The sequence below is a fragment of the Cygnus olor genome, chromosome 1 (assembly GCF_009769625.2).
Source record: "Cygnus olor isolate bCygOlo1 chromosome 1, bCygOlo1.pri.v2, whole genome shotgun sequence".
In the NCBI taxonomy this organism is placed as follows: domain Eukaryota; kingdom Metazoa; phylum Chordata; class Aves; order Anseriformes; family Anatidae; genus Cygnus; species Cygnus olor.
This window is the reverse complement of record NC_049169.1, coordinates 182,455,688-182,473,206: the sequence shown is the minus strand read 5'-3', so window position 1 is coordinate 182,473,206 and position 17,519 is coordinate 182,455,688. Positions and strand designations below refer to the sequence as shown.

Below are 17,519 nucleotides of genomic sequence, written 5' to 3'. Positions count from 1 at the left end.
ATCCTCATCTTCATGAAAAGTAATTTTGTACGTTTAATCATAAGCAGGAACATGTATGTTTTACTTTTCCTTTTCACGTTCCATCTTCCAGGGTGGCATTGGGACAGCAGAAGAGAATTTGGCACTAACAGCCTTTGTAACTATAGCATTGCAACATACTCTACAGATTTACAAAGAGTCACCTGATGTGGTACGAAACCTGTCTTTTTATCTATAACCTTGAAGGCATTTTCACAATAGAATGTCCACCCCACTGTCTTAAAGTACTGTGGATGGCAAGGTAATAATAGTCTGTTTAATACATCTGTGGATAGGAAAAGGTGCAGTTGCCTAATGTACAGCAAGGTGTTTTGAGCTACACACTCCATCACTGATGGCTTTAATCACAAAGCAAAAAATATTAAAAATGTGTTAAAAATGACTGCACTAGTACTCACTAACAGTTAGTAGGTCTCGATGAGCTTTTCAGATGGATCATATTGTTTTCACAGGTACAAGCTGTTAGAAGAGCTGTGGCTTACATGAAAACTCAACTTCCAAGGAATACTAACTGCTATTCTACAGCCATCACTGCTTACGCTCTGACGCTTGTTCAGTCTGATGGCAGTGAAGCCCAGTCGGTGAAAGAAAAGTTAAGGAGCTGTTCTGTTTTTAATCCAGGTACTAGTAACTATTCTTAAAAATTCAACTAGAAGCGCTCCTCATAATTAAAGTGCTTTGAACACTCTGGTATAATAATAAAGCAAAATCAAGTAAGTGAAGGATATTTAATTTTATAAAAATGTGTATGTATATGTGCAATACACTTAAGCATTTTAATTACATAATCATATATGTAATTTGTGTAATTGATATCACTACAAAATAACAACATTGTATATTTTGTTTGTGATCTTATCTGTTACTGGAGATGGAACAAAACCATAGTAAATAGAAACTCATCTTTTCTGCTTCCCTTGCTGCTTACAAAGTTTCTACACCTCTATAGCGCATCTTTCTCTCTGACCCTGTCCTCCCCCCCTCCCCCTACCCACCACACAAAAAATAAGTCCAAGCCAGCTGGAAAAGCAGAAACTTTTGGTGGGTTGTGGGAATGAGCAGCTACATACGGGAAAAGTCTAGAATTTGTGAGGAAGATGGAAGATGCCTTTCCCATCTTCAGAGCTCTCCTTGAGTTCTGAGTGCTTTGTTTCAGCTCCGCATGGACATCACCTCTTCCCCTTCATTTTATGGCTGGGATCAATGCTGAGTCAGTTGGTTGTATGGCTGCACTGCCAAGCTATTAGTTTCTCAATTTATGATAAATAAACTACGGTTTAATAGACATAGCTTAAATGTAGGGAGTTACAGGGATAATTAATACTTTTATCTCGGGGTTACCACTGGACACAGTGCTACCACTCCATCACACGGACATCACTGTACAATGGGGTCATTAGACTGTGATGATTACATAAGCCAAAACTGAAAATGGCATGTTTTTCCTTTCCATTATTCCTGCTTCCCTATTAATTCGTTACTCTCATGACAGCAACTGTGTTTTGTGGTTCCTCAGTGCTATGACATGCAATATCTATTGTGTAGACCTTTACCAAGGGGATTCAAGACTGAGTTATTCTTGCAGAAAAGCAGCAGCGCTACTGGGGAAATGGCAACAATGCAGTCTCGGTGGAAACCACTGCCTACGCATTGCTTCAAGCATTGCTCCTGAGAGACCTGGAATATGCAACGCCTATTGCTACGTGGCTGACAGAAAGGAGGAACTATGGTGGAGGATACTGCTCTACACAGGTGCTTCACCATCAGCCCGCATGGCGTTTTGGGGTGTGGGAAGAAAATAGTAGATCCGTGATGACTTTATTATTTAGGTTTGAAAGCATCATAACAATTAATCCTAAACTTCTGCAAACTTTGGTTTATGAAAGATTTTGGTCCCTTAATAGACAGTGTTATGAGCTGGCAAAGATTCTTTGCCTTTATGAAGATTTGTAATAGTCAAGGATCAGACCTGCAGTGTTTTGGGGATTTTAACAACAAAAGAAGAAGATGGGTAATGAAAAAAATAGTCTGTGCAGATGGGAACAGACAGATACAGGAGAACTTCAAATCAGCAAAAAGGCTAGAACTGAAGAATAGCTTCAGGTAACTAATCAACCTTATGTACTGTTGAAATAACCTGGTATAATTTTTAGTTTTATTTTTATTTCTGTCTCACCTAGGACACAGTGGTGGCCCTGGAAGCAATGTCAGCATACAGCATTCAGACACAGGATACTGGTTCCACCAATCTGACTGTAAAACTGGGAACACCTGGAAGGCAAAAAGACTACACTATTATTTTGACTGATAGTGATGAAGGAATTCAGAAGGAGCTAGAGGTATACAACCAATCATTGTTCCAATATTTTTTTCCAGAAACAGGAGAAACACTGGCATAGGTTTTCTAGGTTTCCTCATGTTAAGCAATCATGATAGATGGGTCATGGTGGTTTTCAATAATTTAATCTGTAAAACAACCAAATAATCTTTTCAAATAAAAAATAAAAAATAAAAAAGAAAAAAAAAAGGAAAAAATAAAGAAAAATAAAGAAAAAAGAAAAAAAAAAAAAGAAGGTGAAGAACCAGAAATCAACAACTGCTTAACAGAAAACTTTAGAGGCCCTGCCCTGCCCCTTCAAGAACTTTGGTGATGTGAACATTCCCCAGCAGTAGAGAGGAGCCAGGATCCCATTCGAAGTCTTGATAAGGAGTGAAGAAGAAGGGAGCAGGGGAATATTCTGCTATTCAGTGTGTTGGGACCTGTGGAAATGTCAAATCCTGGGTATAGAAGGGAGAGTGAAGTAAGGAAAAATTTTTCTCCTGGGCCTCAGAATAGCAGAATAAGATGCTCCAGCCCAGCACATTAAGAATCCCATTAGACTTGGGGTCTCACACCCCCTTCTATAGCAATAAATTTCCCATATCTCAATTGTGAGGGGAAAAGCCATAGAAGACTGTTAAGATATCAGGAAAGTAATAGATCAGATGCTGAGCACACACTAAATCTCTACTTTTCACTTTTGCTTGCAGTTTGATCTTGGGAGAAAACTTGAAGTGTCTGTACAAGGCAGAGGAAATGGGACAATGAGTGTAAGCCATAAATCAGAAGTTAAAAGTCCAGCTGGACTTCTTTCATTCCTGTTTTGAAAACCAAGTGAAAATTTACTTCCCACGGCTTCATCCTTTCTGCTCCTACCACCAAACTTCTAAAATTCACGGCCTACGATCTGCACTGATAAACATTCACTGTTGCCTATTTTTAACACCATTAAATCCATGAAAAGTTAATTAGAAAATACCACAGATAGAGGTGGCTGGAGTTTCAAAGAACATTTTTTGGTGTGGATGGAGAGTTGTGTCAAAGGTCCCTGGCCATTTGGGGTTTGCATATGGAACTCTCCTGCTTATATCCATGGCAGTTGTCTGTGACTAGTCTGTGCCTCTGAGACTCTGGTGTTTCCCTCCACACTCCCATGTCCCATCAACATTTGCTGAAGCCCTGGATGAGTAAATCCCTTGTCATTTAAAGGATATTTTTATGGGTTTGATGGTTGTGCTTTTGTCTTAGATATTGAAAATGTACTGGTCATCTGAGCTGAAAAACAACATATGCAACGACCTGATTTTGACGGTGGAAATGGAAGGGAAGGTTAAGTACGCCGGTGAGTGAAAAGGGGATGTGGCTGAGTATCAAAGGTGATGTGTTTGGTCAACTGCTAAAAATAATCAATGGTTTTACAGACTCAGAGAGTGGAAATAAATTTAAATAGTTTAATAGCTCTCTAAGTGACTGTGGGTGCAGAGGGTACCTAAATAGATATATTGGTACTATCAGTAACTCTTCTGTTACTGGGAGGAGAGTGGGGATAAACTCCCATCATGGTGTTCCTGGCTGCCATGCAGGGAAAGTTCAGCTTAGTTCCCTGGCTAATAGAGACCTACCAAGTGGCCTTAAAATATTCTTTGGGACAGATCTGTTTTAGGTATTTTCATATGAGCAAGGCTATATTTTCCTTCCCCTGAAGTGTAGAATCATCCCCTCTGCCTATGTCTGCATTTTATTTTTATTTTTTTCTGTTTGAACAGGTAACTTTTTGAAGCAGGGATTGTAGTTTATATATTAATGCATGGCCCAAACTCCATTCTTAGCTAGATCTGCTTGTTCTTACTATAATTATCCCTCAAATTTTAACTTTGAACCAATTAGAAATAGTGAGATGTGTACCACAAACTTTTATAAAGCCCATGGAGATTGCATGACTGAAATTTATCATTATACAAAAAGGAATCAAATTAGCAGTTCCTCAGTCAAATATATGCATGGCTGATTGTGTTTATCACCTCCAGATTCTGTATACTCTGAGGAAAACTATGATTATGAAGACTCTCCTGCTGCAGACGACGGTACATCTGAGCCCCTGTCTAAAATAGACTGGTTTGATATCCGCAGCAGAACGAAAAGGGATGTGGTCTCTCCTAGTAAAGCAGAATCTCTGCAATACAAAGTCTGTGTCAGGTAGGTCTGGAAATCAGCCCTTCATTAGGAGATACATTCATTTTTGTTTGCAGTTCTTCTTGGTTGCCCTCTTCATATCCGTGAGCTCAGCATCCCACCTGGCAACCTTCTGCAGGTACACATGCATGGTGAATCTGCATCCTCAATTCCAGTTTCCGTACAATGTAGGTTTAGATAGTTTATGTAGATCTCAAACACTTATTGCAGGTCATGCCCCATCATCATCTCACTGATGATGTCTGTCTCTTTGGGGAGACTCTGAATTGCCTGGCTACCTAATCATTTGAAAGAAGCCATTTATTATGAGAACAGAGCCAGGCTCTTTTCAGTGGTGCCCAGTGACAGGTCAAGAGGCAATGGGCACAAAATGGAATGCAAGAGTTTCCATCTAAACTTCAAGAAGTATTTCTCTACTGTGTAGGTGATAAAGCACTGGAATAGGTTTTCCAGAGAGGTTGTGGAGTCTCCTTTCTTGGAGGTCTTCAAAAGTCATATGGATATGGTCCTGGGCAACTTGCTATAGATGTCCCTGCTTGAGCAAGGGGGTCAGACCAGATGACTTCTAGCGGTCCCTTCCAACCTCAACCATTCTGTGATTAATAAAGTGGATAAAATTGGAAAACAGTAATAACACATTTACAGAGTTTCATTGTTTTTTTGGAGAGATTATTATTTTGGAGAGATTATTATTATTATATATTATAAATAATAATTATATAATAAATATATATATTGATAAATATAAATATAACTATTTATTATATTTGAGAGGTTATTATTTCCTTCATGGTTGCACTCTTGCTTCATAAAAAAGAAAAGATATCTACTACTATGTGGGGGAGGAGAGAAGGCAGAAGTGGTATCCTGTTGTTGTGGAAGTCAAGAGAAGGTAAGGGCAGAGCTGTTGGAAAGAAATTCTCCAGTGCAGAGTAACACTGGAACGAGCTCCCTCTCACAGTTTGGCAGGGGTTGCAAAAGCCCAAAGTGGTATCTGCCCTGAGTTCCCTTTCTAGAAAGGAGCAGAGTGGTGGAAGAACGTTTTGCTCACAAGGAGAATTTAGCTTTTCCATTGACTTTTGGCAGAGCCTCAGAAGCAGTGTTTTTCATCCCTCTTCCCAGACAGTGACAAGAACTTCCCCAGACAGGGCAGGACTGGAATTACTCCAATTCCCAAGCTTCTCTCTTCTTGGTTAACCATGCATTCAGTGAATCGTCTGCTGGTTGAAACATTATTTTCCCCATTAGTCATTATGAAACATCTATCAGCTATCAAATCCATGGTTCAGCAAGATGATACTGAGTGCTAGGGCAAAGTTTAAAAGAAGATTTTGACCTTGAACAGTAAGGGCAGTATAAATTTAACTTATAATAATAAATTTAACTTTAACAAGCCACTTTCCTAGCTCCTCTCTTTAGATAATGAAGAACAAAAACTTTACAAGTGCTGTTTACCTTCCCTGTCTTCAACCATATTTTTATGGTGGGATGAACAGTACTTTGAAGGTGATTGTTTCTGTCTATCAGCTATATATATATATAAAAAAAAAAAAAAAGCCTAGATGACTAGATGACAAGCTCAGGTGAGACATCTGTATTTTGTATGACCATTTGACTAGTTTAGGTGAGTAATTTTTCCTCATGACTCTTAATGAGGCAAAAATAAAAATCCACTTAAGTGGGTTTTTGTCTCACACTTAGCAAACCTGAAGAACTAAACTTTCCAAACAAAGCTGGCCGTTCTGTGCAGATGTTCACTGCTGCTGGTCTCCCTTATAAAGGTCCACAGGTTCCAATCCACCAAAGATGTCCCTGGTCGATCTCTCTCTGCTGAGTGGCTTGGAGCCTGACACAAAGGAACTTGAACAGGTGAGAAACACACTTTTTTTGTGCAAGCCTTTATAGCCTTTTCTATACAAATTTTGTCTTCATAAATTTTTCCAAAGTCCACAGAATAATGAGAGTAAAACAGATTTGGGATATTCTTGTTTTGGAAAAATATTCACTGAATATATGCAAGAAATGAAAAGCTGGTGATGAGCAGAGTTCAGCCTTTATTTCTGTGGAGTAGAAATTAGGGCATGGCTTTGGAGGGCGTTTAAATATTTTCCTGTCTTTACACATACTGCTATCCCCACTGGCAATGATCTCATACAGCACACCAGGATGGTGTGTCCTGTGCTTACAGGAGGGATGGTAAAAACGTCTTTAAGAAGCAGGGAAACGGAGCATATCTCTCTGTGAAGGCAGCTAGGGGTGGTTTTTGTTTGTTTGTTTGTTTCTGGGACCTGCTGGTTTGATGGAGGTTTGCCCAGGTTTCTGCTTTCAGGCACTGTTTCCTTTAGGGTGGAAGAAAGAAGGCGGAATAAACAAACACTTGAACAAAGCAAAACAGAATACAGAGGATGATAGCAATGGTGCTACTGTTCTGTTAGGTTTTTGTTCTGACGTTGTTTCTTTGTTGTTTTCCTGCAGTTGGTAACATCTTCAGACAAATACATTCAGCACTTTGAGTACAAGGAAGGAAAGGTTTTGCTCTACTTTGGTGAGGTAAGCAAGCCCAATGGTTTTGCTTTTTTTCTTTTTTTTTTTTTAAACCTTACCATCATTGTTTTTCATACTGCATTACCTTCCTGTGACTTTTTCCATACATTATTATTCAACAGTTCAGTTCAGAGAGAGTAGGAAAGGGAAAGATGCACCTTCATCCTCTCCATTTCTATGTAATAGAAGATATAGTCTGTTTCAGGTTTGGGCTTCAGTCCCCAAAATGAGAACTCCTCTCTAGCCAGAAGAGTTGCCTTTCATCCAAAATTAACAAAGTGTTATTTGGTGGTCCTGCAAATTTGACTGGCATGTGAAGTTCAATATTTCTGGATCAAGAGCCATTCAGTAACAAACAGATGTAATCATCAAACTCCCTAGTTTCTGTGTATACTGCCCTATGTTTTGGATTATGACTCCATCCTACACTCAACCATCCTTGTGGGTACCTTCCAATTCAGGTTATTGTATGATTCTATGATTCTATAGCCACTGGAGTTACTTCACATCCACAGCCAAAGCAGGGAGATCCCTGTAGAAAGCACACACAGAACAATTATTTATTTAAATATAAGACAACAAACAAATGAGTAATTTTATGTGTTGTTGCTGCTATGATTGCTCTAGAGAAGCTGTATATTTATCATAGATCGAAGGTTGTCTATGACCTTAGCATTTTACTAAGGAAAGGGTACATACTGGCACAAAACAGACATCAGTACAGGATAGGCTGTGAACATTTGTTATGCCCATGCCTGTGCAAGGTGGCTTTAGGTAAAAGCTGAAAAGTAAACTTCAAATTATGGATGATGTGAATCAGGATCAGACACTTTTAGAGAGGGAAGACTTTTGCTGTGCATATCTCACATAACTCTCTTTACTAAGCTTAGCTCATCCACAGTTCCAGAATATACATACAGATTGCAGGGCGAGAGGCTGGAGAGCAGTCCCAAGGAAAAGGATCTGGGGGTTCTGGTCACAGCAAGCTGAACACGAGCCAGCAGCGTGCCCTGGCAGCCAGGAGGGCCAACCGTACCCTGGGGTGCATCAGGCCCAGCACTGCCAGCGGCAAGGGAAGGAATTGTCCTGCTCTGCTCTGCGCTGTGCGGCCTCACCTCCAGCACTGTCTGCAGCTCTGGGTGCCACAGTACAAAAAGAATGTGAAACTATTGGAGAGTGCCCAAAGGAGGGCTGCAAAGATGGTGAAGGATCTGGAGGGCGAGATGCATGAGGAGTGGCTGAGGCCCCTTGGTTTGTTCAGCCCAGAGCAGAGCAGGCTGAGGGGAGGCCTCATGGCGGCCTGCAGCTCCCTCACGAGGGGAGCGGAGGGGCAGGTGCTGAGCTCTGCTCTCTGGGGACAGCGACAGGACCTGAGGGAACGGCATGGAGCTAGGACAGGGGAGGGTCAGGCTGGGTGTTAGGAAAAGTTTCTTCACCCAGAGGGTGGCCGGGCACTGGGACAGGCTCCTCAGGACAGTGGTCATGGAAATGAGCCTGACAGGTTCAAGAAGCATTTGGACAATGTTCTTACACATATGTTTACTTTTTAGGTAGTCCTGTGTTGGATTCAATGGTCCTGGTGGGTTCCTTCCAACTCAGGATATTCCATGATTTTATGATTCACAAAATCTCCCAATAAAATCACGGAAAAAAATGGCTTCTTCAAATTGAAGGCAGAGCTATCAGGATTAACTCACCGGTGCCATCAGAAACAAGCATTCAGTGGCTAGTATAGGCATAAATAAATGAATAAGGAACTGACAGTGGATAGTTTACTCATCACAACTATTTTTTTTTTCTTCAGCTCACAACTGGACCAGACCCAGACTGTATATCATTTGGGGCAAAGCAAATTAATCCGATGGGCTTGGTTCAGCCAGCAAATGCAATCCTTTATGATTTTTACAATCCTGGTAAGGGCAAAGAAAAATGATACGTAACTGATCAGAAAGAGATACTCTCAAGAGCAAACTCCAGTCTATTGAAAAGTATTTTTAATGCCTTTTAGTGTTTTAAGAATGTGAAACCTTCTGACTTTGCTGAGAGTTAAAATAACCTGTCTGGAATTATTAGTACCACAGCTGAAGATTATCTAAATTGAGATCTTTTAAGGAAGGGTCTGTTATTGCAAATGGGTTGGAAATAGAAACTTCTACACTCATAGATTTTTAAATAAGGTTTCGTGACATCTTGTTTCTCTTGGTGTTATTAAGTATGTTACATTCAAGTTATCTTTTCGCTCAAGCTTTCTATGCATGTAAGATAGGCAGCCTCAGAGGTTTGCCTTATGTACTGTGCCTGCTGGGGAACCAGTCTCATTCTCCATTCAAAGAAAATTAAATGCAAATCATCCTCATTTGCCAGAATCATTAAAACAATATTTGAAAATTAGGTCAAACCTCTGCTTTGCCTGAAGCTGAGGAATTCCTGATAGTTTACTTAAAGTTTTGTTCATGCTGACTTTTTGATCTGTTGGCTATGGATACTAGGTTTAAGCCACTAACTGGTGTAAAACTTGTGATCTAATCTCCTTCCTCTGATACAGTGTAGTGCTTATTGCTGCACTATTGCCAAAAGATGATTTTTTAAGATGGATGTTTTTCAGAGAGAAGAAAAAGAAAGGGGGGGGGGGGGGGGGGGGGGGGGGAAGAGCACAACTTAAAAAAACAACAATACAAAAAGCAACAAGAACAAAAACAGAAAAAAGCAACCCAGGTTCTTGTCCAGCTGAAAGTCAAGGTGATACCTCTACTGTAGGTGTTTAGGCTACAGGTCTTTGTGGTACAAGGTACATCTCACCCTTTAGCGCTCTGACTTGTCTGGACCAGGGAAAAGCTGGGCTGCAAATGTTCTTTCTACTGCTTAGGCTCTTCCACATGAGATCTGTAAGCCAATCCATTTTATTTCTTTTCCACAGACAGAAGGTGCAGTGTCTTCTACAGTGCTCCCCAGCACAGCGCCATGCTTTCCAAGGTGTGTCATGCCGATGCTTGCCAGTGTGCAGAAGGTAAGGAATGACTAAACATGCCAATTTAAAAGAAACTTTAATATGAGAATTGTTATGCCCAGAAAGGACCATTACATTTAGCTTAATGCATAACACAGGACACAAAGTGTCCTCTAGTATACTTGGTACCAAACTGAAAACTTTTGTTTTGAAGATATCCATGATTGTTTTGATAGCTTCATGTGATATATATAAACATATGTATATGTACATTAAAAAAAAAAAAACAGCCGCACTTCTAACAAAGTCATTCTGCTGTTTTATTTTGTTCTCTCTTATAATGTTGAATGGATGAGTAAGTGTATGCTATATCTATCTAAATATCCATACCTGCAGAAACAGATACATCATTTATTTTCTTCATTCTAGGTCCCTGCCCAAGACAAAAATCAACTTTCAGTAAAACTGTAACAGAAAACACACGTTTTAATTTTGTGTGCTACCAACCTATTGCAGATTATGGTAAGGCATGAAAGACAATTGTTGATGTGTTTTAAAAACAATTAATTTCAAAAAATATGAATAATTTTGAAGCCTTATATGCCTAGACCTTTCCTGAAATGAATAGAGTTTCTGCATCTGGCCTGGGGGCTGAGAAGATGAAGTAAAGCCATCCAGGTGTGAAGAGGAAAAGTAAAGACCTCTAATAGCTGTAGTGGTACGTTGAAGAAGGAAGAGTGGATTACATTGCATTGCAGGGTTTAGGAAAGACCGGTGGTGTGGGTATCATCAACCCCATGATCTGTAATGTTACAGGATGGAGATAGAGAGTAGTTTTTACAGACAACATTCCATAGTTTAGCAGCTCCTTCAGCTAGGTGTTATCGAGTTAGGTGAATATTTTCTCTGGTTAATTTGCCTTTCTGGACTCTTCTTTGAGTAGAAAGTTGGAAACGCTCCTGGAGGAAAACTTTCAACAGCTTTGGTGATTTAGATATGATCAGAAGGATGGAAAAAAAAGCGAGAACTGAATCACAAATGATCTTATTCTAAAAAGTATATAGGCAAAGGGAATACAAATCTAGAGGTTGATGATTTGTAGCTTTCTTTCTAAAAGCATATTAGGTACACAGCATAATTATCTTGTTGTCTTTTATGATCTTATGATTTGTGAATGGATGATACACTGACATCTGGTGAAAGCATACCTATTTTTCAGTTCTGTATGTAACTTTATGTTTCTACCCAGACCCACAAAGTTGTTGTCTGTTTCAGTGTATGAGGTGGAGCTCCTCAACAGTACACAGAAGAATGTTTTTGATTACTATGAGGTCAAAATCCAGAGAATCCTTAAAGTCAGTAAGTATTTAAATGTTTGGCTCCTTTAGTTCACTTGTAGGAAAATGTTGATGAAATGCGAGCCAGCAGTAGCCATACAGGTGCCTTCTCTTGCTGCCAGAAGTACAATTAAATATATTTATACATTAAGCCTGAAAGTGGACTGATTTCTTGAAAGACTCCAAGGTTGCTTTGGTTCACATTTTGTAGCAATCCCAGAGCACATGGCCTTCACTCCCTTCAAATGAAACTATTCCAGAAGATACATTACAGCTGCATTCAGTCCCTGGCTCCAAATTGGAGCTAGTCTAAAGTAAACTCTCCAAGAAATGTGTGGATATTAGGTCCTCTGTATCAACTATTTCATTCTGTAGACTGTTGATCCACATTTTTTCTACTGTAGATGTATCCAGTAGCTTCTGTTTTGATATGGGATGAAGGCATGAAGTACTCAGTTTGTTACTCAGTTGATCACTAAGCACTGCAACCCTTGCAGAACATGCTAAGACTTGTCCACAGTGACTTGCCAGTATTGGATGACTTGAAATCAATGAACACAGGAAAACTTCCAAGACATTGATTTAATAATTGAGATAACAAAAGAAGCAGCCTTTCTCTCTATCAGCATCAGTGAACGCTGATATTCTTCAAAACTGTTTCTGAGAAGGCTGTCAGATGATTTCTCAGACTTCATCCACCAAGCCATCATGTAGTTGTTAGTTTTGAGTTTGGCAGACAGAGACTGTCTTTAAAGAACAACTTTAAAGGTTTCAAAATCTTCAGTGCCTTGAACAGAATTATTATCTCACTCCCTTGATCTTTGCCCAGAGGGTTGGTGGTATCACCCAGTACTTTACAGCACACAATGTGATGTGTGCACCACATCCAGATACTATCAGAAAATCAGATCCGTACTTCATGTGTCCAGAGACAGCGTTGGTGATGCCCAGGGTTTTCCATATGCAGGGAAATCACAATATAATTTAGGGATCAAAACACTGGCTTTGGGAATTTACAATACCATGATGGAAAATTTCATTAATCCCCCTAGAATACCTACAGACTCTAAAGCATTTAGAGTTCTGGCCCTCATTGCATTTGTTCTTGCAACTCATGGGCAAGCGCTGGAAAGATTTTGCTTCTTGGCACTTAAAGGGGATTTTCTTTGAATCTCAATTTGAACAGAAGAGGTGACTTCTCACCTTTCCACTTCCTTCTTTAAAATACTCCTTGGTTTGTGTGGTAGGAGGCAGCTTATGAGCATCAGCTGGTTATGAAGACTTTCAGCAGGGTTGGGAAAGACTGGGAAGTGACATTAAGCCATGATATGAAGAAAAAGCAAGATGTTGCATTCAAATCAGCAAATCACTGAACTAGAATTGTTATCTTCTGTATTTTCTGTGGCTGTTTTGAGTGAGGCTTGTCACTGTTGCCATCATCAAGGGCAGATGAGAATTAGCAGAATGAATTCTCATTTTCTGGACTCCAGGCATTATTTCAGCAAGAATCCTTGCAGATAAAAGTTGGTTCAGAAGAGAGATGGAAAAATTTATTTGTGTTTTGGAGTCAGCAAAAGAGAATGTGCACGCCCTGGATTATTTTGATTATTAAAATAACTGCATGTGTTTTGGATTTCTAATGTTTATGCTTTCCTATGAATCCTTTATGGGAACAGTATGGCAAATACAAAATAGCACAGAATCTTTTTTTTTTTTCTTCCCATTTTTTTACTTACCATTATGCTTTCTAAAGCTTGAAGTAATTTTTCCATACATTCTGCTTGCAAGGTTTTTTGTTTGTTTGTTTTTAAATTGGAGATTGAAAATTGCAAGTTACATAACTGTTAAAGTAACTGCTCAAAGGCCTACGATCCCCAGAGACTGAACTCTGTCAGGACACTTGTGAAGCATACGAAGTGAGAAGTACCATGGTAATTTAAACACAATGAACCTGAGGCAAAACACTGTAATTTTCTGAAGTATTTCTGATCCATTTCTTCATCCCTTTATATTCTTTGAACAAAATGAAAATTCAGTACACCATGTAGCACAGGAACAACAGAAAGTCATTATATGAGAAAATCTACAGTACTGAATTATTCTTCAGATATATGCAAATGTAAAACAGCATACAGTACTGAAAACTGACTTTTCTCTGGCCTATAAGTACCATATGTAAAATTAATGCAAGTTTTAACTAGGAAATTGATAAGGTTCTTAGTGCGAGGTTTGACACTTTAACGTTCTATGTCAAATTCTCTGAAATCTTATTAGTGTTAAAAATTTTTTTATTCTTCAGGTTTTTATCCTATTCCTAGGATTTCATTTTGAATACTAAACTTTTCATACCTGTAATACAGTATTTCAGATAGAGGAGGCTGCACAAGTTTCTGTTAGCTGATACACTGTGATGTTTTACCTGCAATCTAATTTGGTTTGTCTTCGGATTGGTCACCACCACTGTGCATGATGCTTTGTATTATAGTTAGAAAGAATGTGAGAAATTAACATACTGATATTATCTGCTTTTTTTTGCTTTTTGCTTTTTTTTTTTCAAAAAAAAAACTGTGTAAACTGTGTTCTAGCCAAAAAACGCAGTATCCTCATGACCTGTGTTAGCTTGCTGAAGAAGTATCTTTCCAGTTCTCATGTCAGTGCACGAATGGGCAGTGCAGCTCTTGAATGAATAATCATCTGAGCCAGAATCCAGACCACAATCTTTTAAGCCATTTTAATGTGGAGATCACTAAGCATATGTCCTATATAACAGCTTCAGGAGGAACAACATAGGGGGGTAAAACAGTGAAATTCAGTTCAAGCACACTAAGTAGTGTGAGTTTTTAAAACTACCTGCTGCACTGTTGAGCCACAAGACACTTGAATTTAGTTTGCTAGCTTTTAAGACCACTATAAACCTGAGCAATCTGAAATATAATATAGTATGTTTTCTTTTTTCCTTTGACTCTTTTTTTTGAATCTCTAAGATTTAAAGAAACCCAATAAGATTTGAAAGATCTCTGTAGCAAAAGCTGCTTCAATAACTATTAAGTAGTTTAAGGCATCCAGCAAAGAAAAAAATGACTTGCTTTTAGCTGGGTAATGTTAGTACGTCCTACTACAGCATGGCCATTTACTCCCAAATGAGATATAATCTTGGCTTAGCAGTGGAGTAAATAACCACAAAGGTTTGTGTCCTGTGGGCTATGGTTCTGCTCTTTATCATGAAATTTTATGGATTTTTCTCTTCTCATGTCACAGCTGCTGATGAAAGCGTCCAAGTGGGTGCCCATCGACAGTTCCTAAAACGCTCCACTTGCAAACTAAACATGGTACCTGGCAAACGGTACCTTCTCATGGGGAAAGATGGGCAAACTGTTGATTGCAACGACAAGTAAGTGCATAGTTCCTGAGCCACAAGAGACTGCTATCTTGGATCATGAATCAAAATGGTACTCAAACTATCAGAATGCCTCCAGAAAGCAAAAGAAGGGACAGATTTCTCAGGGACTGACTCTGCTGCCTTTGTTAAAATGCAGTGTACCACTCCATAGTCAAAAGGGCAGCTGCGAGGAACAGCTGAGCCACCCAAATCTAGAGACTATGTCTAAAAGGAGCCCTCAAAGTTTGTTACGTCATGCGTGCAGCTCATTATCCTTCTTTCTCATTTTCACACTTGAATGAAGAAAAAGGGAATTTATCTGAGGAGGAATTTAGTCTGCCTCTATTAAGTATTCAGTGAGGAAAACATCTTAAATGTTTGATTTCCCTGCACAAAAGTGGAGAAAGATAGTGCCTTGGAAACTTCAAGGAAGGAGACCATAACCAATCAAATCGTAAGTGCCACTTCCTGAAATCTTAAAAGGTCCCTTCTCAATTCTGAATAACACCAGTATGAGTGCTTAAGTTAGGGGGACTGCTTCAACAGATACCTACTAAAGACTGAAGACTCCCAGCAGAGGTGAGAAGCCATGTAGTTTCTCACCACAGAAATTAGGCAACATTAAGATATACTCTGTTGAAACTAAATGTCCCTTTACTGTGTCTCATTGGTGTTCACTTTTTTTTGTTGTTTTTGTTTTTTTGCGCCATTCCACAAAACTATAATAGAAACTCAGCCCAACTTTTACTGTTGTCACACAAAACACAAGTACACCCAGGTTTGTCCCACCTTGGCAGTGACTCTTCCTAAACTCTAGTCAAAGCTCAGTTAACCTGCTGATGGAAGAAGGTTTCAGGCAAGCTTCATGGCTACCATGGCTCCTCCTGACCTCAGAGGTGCCTCGGTAGAGGGAGGCAGCCTCACAGGGTTTATGCTTTCCAGTTGCTCCATGTCAGCAGTGATAACTCACCTCCTTTACCTCTCCCTCTTGCACTCAGGATGCAGTACTTCCTTGATTCACAAGCCTGGGTAGAGAAAATTCCAGATGACAGCGAGTGCCGCACCACCCTGCACCGGCAAGCCTGTGCTCACCTGCGGGACTTCATGAGCAAGCATGACAACCTCTGCCTCTTCTGAAAGACTGCTCCGCTCCTCACATCCCACCCGTGTTACTGCAACTCAGCTCCTTCCTAATTTTTTTCTTGCAAATCCTGTACATTGAAGAGGCACCTGAGACATGGCAGAGCTGCTTCTGTTGCTAGCTGTTTTTCTCCAATACTTGTTGAGAGGGACTTCTTCCTGTGGATGTATGTGCAGGGCTAATATGACAAAAATTGCAGTTACTCTACTAGTTGTTGTGTTTATTGTCGCAGACACAGGTGAAGAGGGAAAAGGAATTTCTGTCTTCCTGACCAATTACTCAATAGGGCAATTATCCTGCAGGGGATTAAATGACTTTTTTTTTAATTTTTTTTTTTTTAAGCAAAACACTGTGCTTGCAGAGATGATTAATTTCCCTAAACATTGTCACTGGATGATAAAGAGGCCAAGAAATTTGCATGGGTCAGGAAGAAAACTGCATTCATGGGCTTAGCAAGTACAGCCTGTGATCCAATGCTGCTGAAAGATAGCACTCACACTTCAGCACTTCAGTTCATTTCTGATATTAATTGTAGGACCTCATGTGGGTGAACAAATGACTCCACTTGTACCCACAGCAGGATTCTCATACACACTTCTGAAGCAGGAACTGGCTCAGCATCAGGGACGGATGACTGGGCTGGATGTGCCCTGTGCCTGACCCTGGAGTCCTGCACGGGCTAGTTAGTAGCTCACCAAGGGCACAGAGTTATTTTCTAATTGCACTCTGTAGTCACATGTCTTCCAAGCTTTTCCTTTCTACAGTTTAATTAATTTGCACGGCTTTAAAGTAATGATGCAATCTGTGGGTGCATTTCTGTAACACACTGCTGCTTCTGTGGCTATGCAAGCAGCTCTGTAGTGGAGATGAAACAGTTGCCTGGGAGAGGCAGGGGAATTCACCTGCCATTGTTATAAAGGCTTCCACAAAAGACAAACTAAATTGAGAATGAAAAATAACACCCAAATTCAAAACATCTCTTTTCTTAGGATAGGAGCCTCTCTGCCAAATGTTAAGAAGGATGATTTGTGAATGTAGGTTTTATATCTTTGCCAACAACAATGCCATTTGGCACTCATGTCTGAAGCAGAGAAGAGAGCTGCAATGAAAAGCTGCGTTTGCTGAGCAGGTCACCATCCTCAGATGCTCACACCACTGTCTTTGTGCCAGCAGTTGCTGGGTGCAAATATTTGTCACCTGGACTCCTTGTGCTACCTTGCAGCCAAAATAAGGTGGGCCTGTATCAAAAATAGAATTAGCAAATCCATGCTGATCTCATGAATTTGGAGTCAAATGACCTTACCATATAGGAGGGGCAGCAGTGAGCCTTGTGTGGAAGAGATGCTACACAGCAGCATCTACCAGAGCAGCTACACCACGAGAGACTTCAGATTCATTTACAGACAGCACATCGCTGTGTGGCAGCAATGTGAACAGCCCAGCTGCTTCTGAAGGCTGTAAACTCTGCTAGGATATCTGAACTCAGATATCAGCAATGTCCCCACTCAGCTGCAAGAAATTACATGGATGGAGGGTGGGGAAGGCACATTTTATGAAAACCTGCACCACCACTTTATGGTATCTGCAAGGCAGAATAAGAAACCCCTTGTGGGTGAAAG

The 17,519-nt window shown here is 40.0% G+C and overlaps 1 protein-coding gene across 2 annotated transcripts in view; it reads left to right on the top strand.

Moving 5' to 3' along the window:
• Positions 1 to 16,531, top strand: part of LOC121062939 (complement C4-like) — a 58,438-nt gene extending 41,907 nt beyond the window's left edge. For both annotated transcript variants that reach the window (XM_040543254.1, XM_040543253.1), the window contains 15 exons: positions 92 to 190; positions 492 to 660; positions 1,625 to 1,791; positions 2,220 to 2,378; positions 3,070 to 3,129; positions 3,608 to 3,701; positions 4,387 to 4,555; positions 6,334 to 6,421; positions 7,028 to 7,102; positions 8,901 to 9,009; positions 10,014 to 10,103; positions 10,473 to 10,565; positions 11,319 to 11,402; positions 14,639 to 14,771; positions 15,758 to 16,531. In XM_040543254.1, coding sequence (XP_040399188.1) covers positions 92 to 190; positions 492 to 660; positions 1,625 to 1,791; positions 2,220 to 2,378; positions 3,070 to 3,129; positions 3,608 to 3,701; positions 4,387 to 4,555; positions 6,334 to 6,421; positions 7,028 to 7,102; positions 8,901 to 9,009; positions 10,014 to 10,103; positions 10,473 to 10,565; positions 11,319 to 11,402; positions 14,639 to 14,771; positions 15,758 to 15,896 — 1,728 coding nt within the window. In that variant the 3' untranslated portion in view covers positions 15,897 to 16,531. The remainder of the gene's footprint in view (positions 1 to 91; positions 191 to 491; positions 661 to 1,624; positions 1,792 to 2,219; positions 2,379 to 3,069; positions 3,130 to 3,607; positions 3,702 to 4,386; positions 4,556 to 6,333; positions 6,422 to 7,027; positions 7,103 to 8,900; positions 9,010 to 10,013; positions 10,104 to 10,472; positions 10,566 to 11,318; positions 11,403 to 14,638; positions 14,772 to 15,757) is intronic.
• The last annotated feature ends 988 nt before the right edge of the window (positions 16,532 to 17,519 follow it).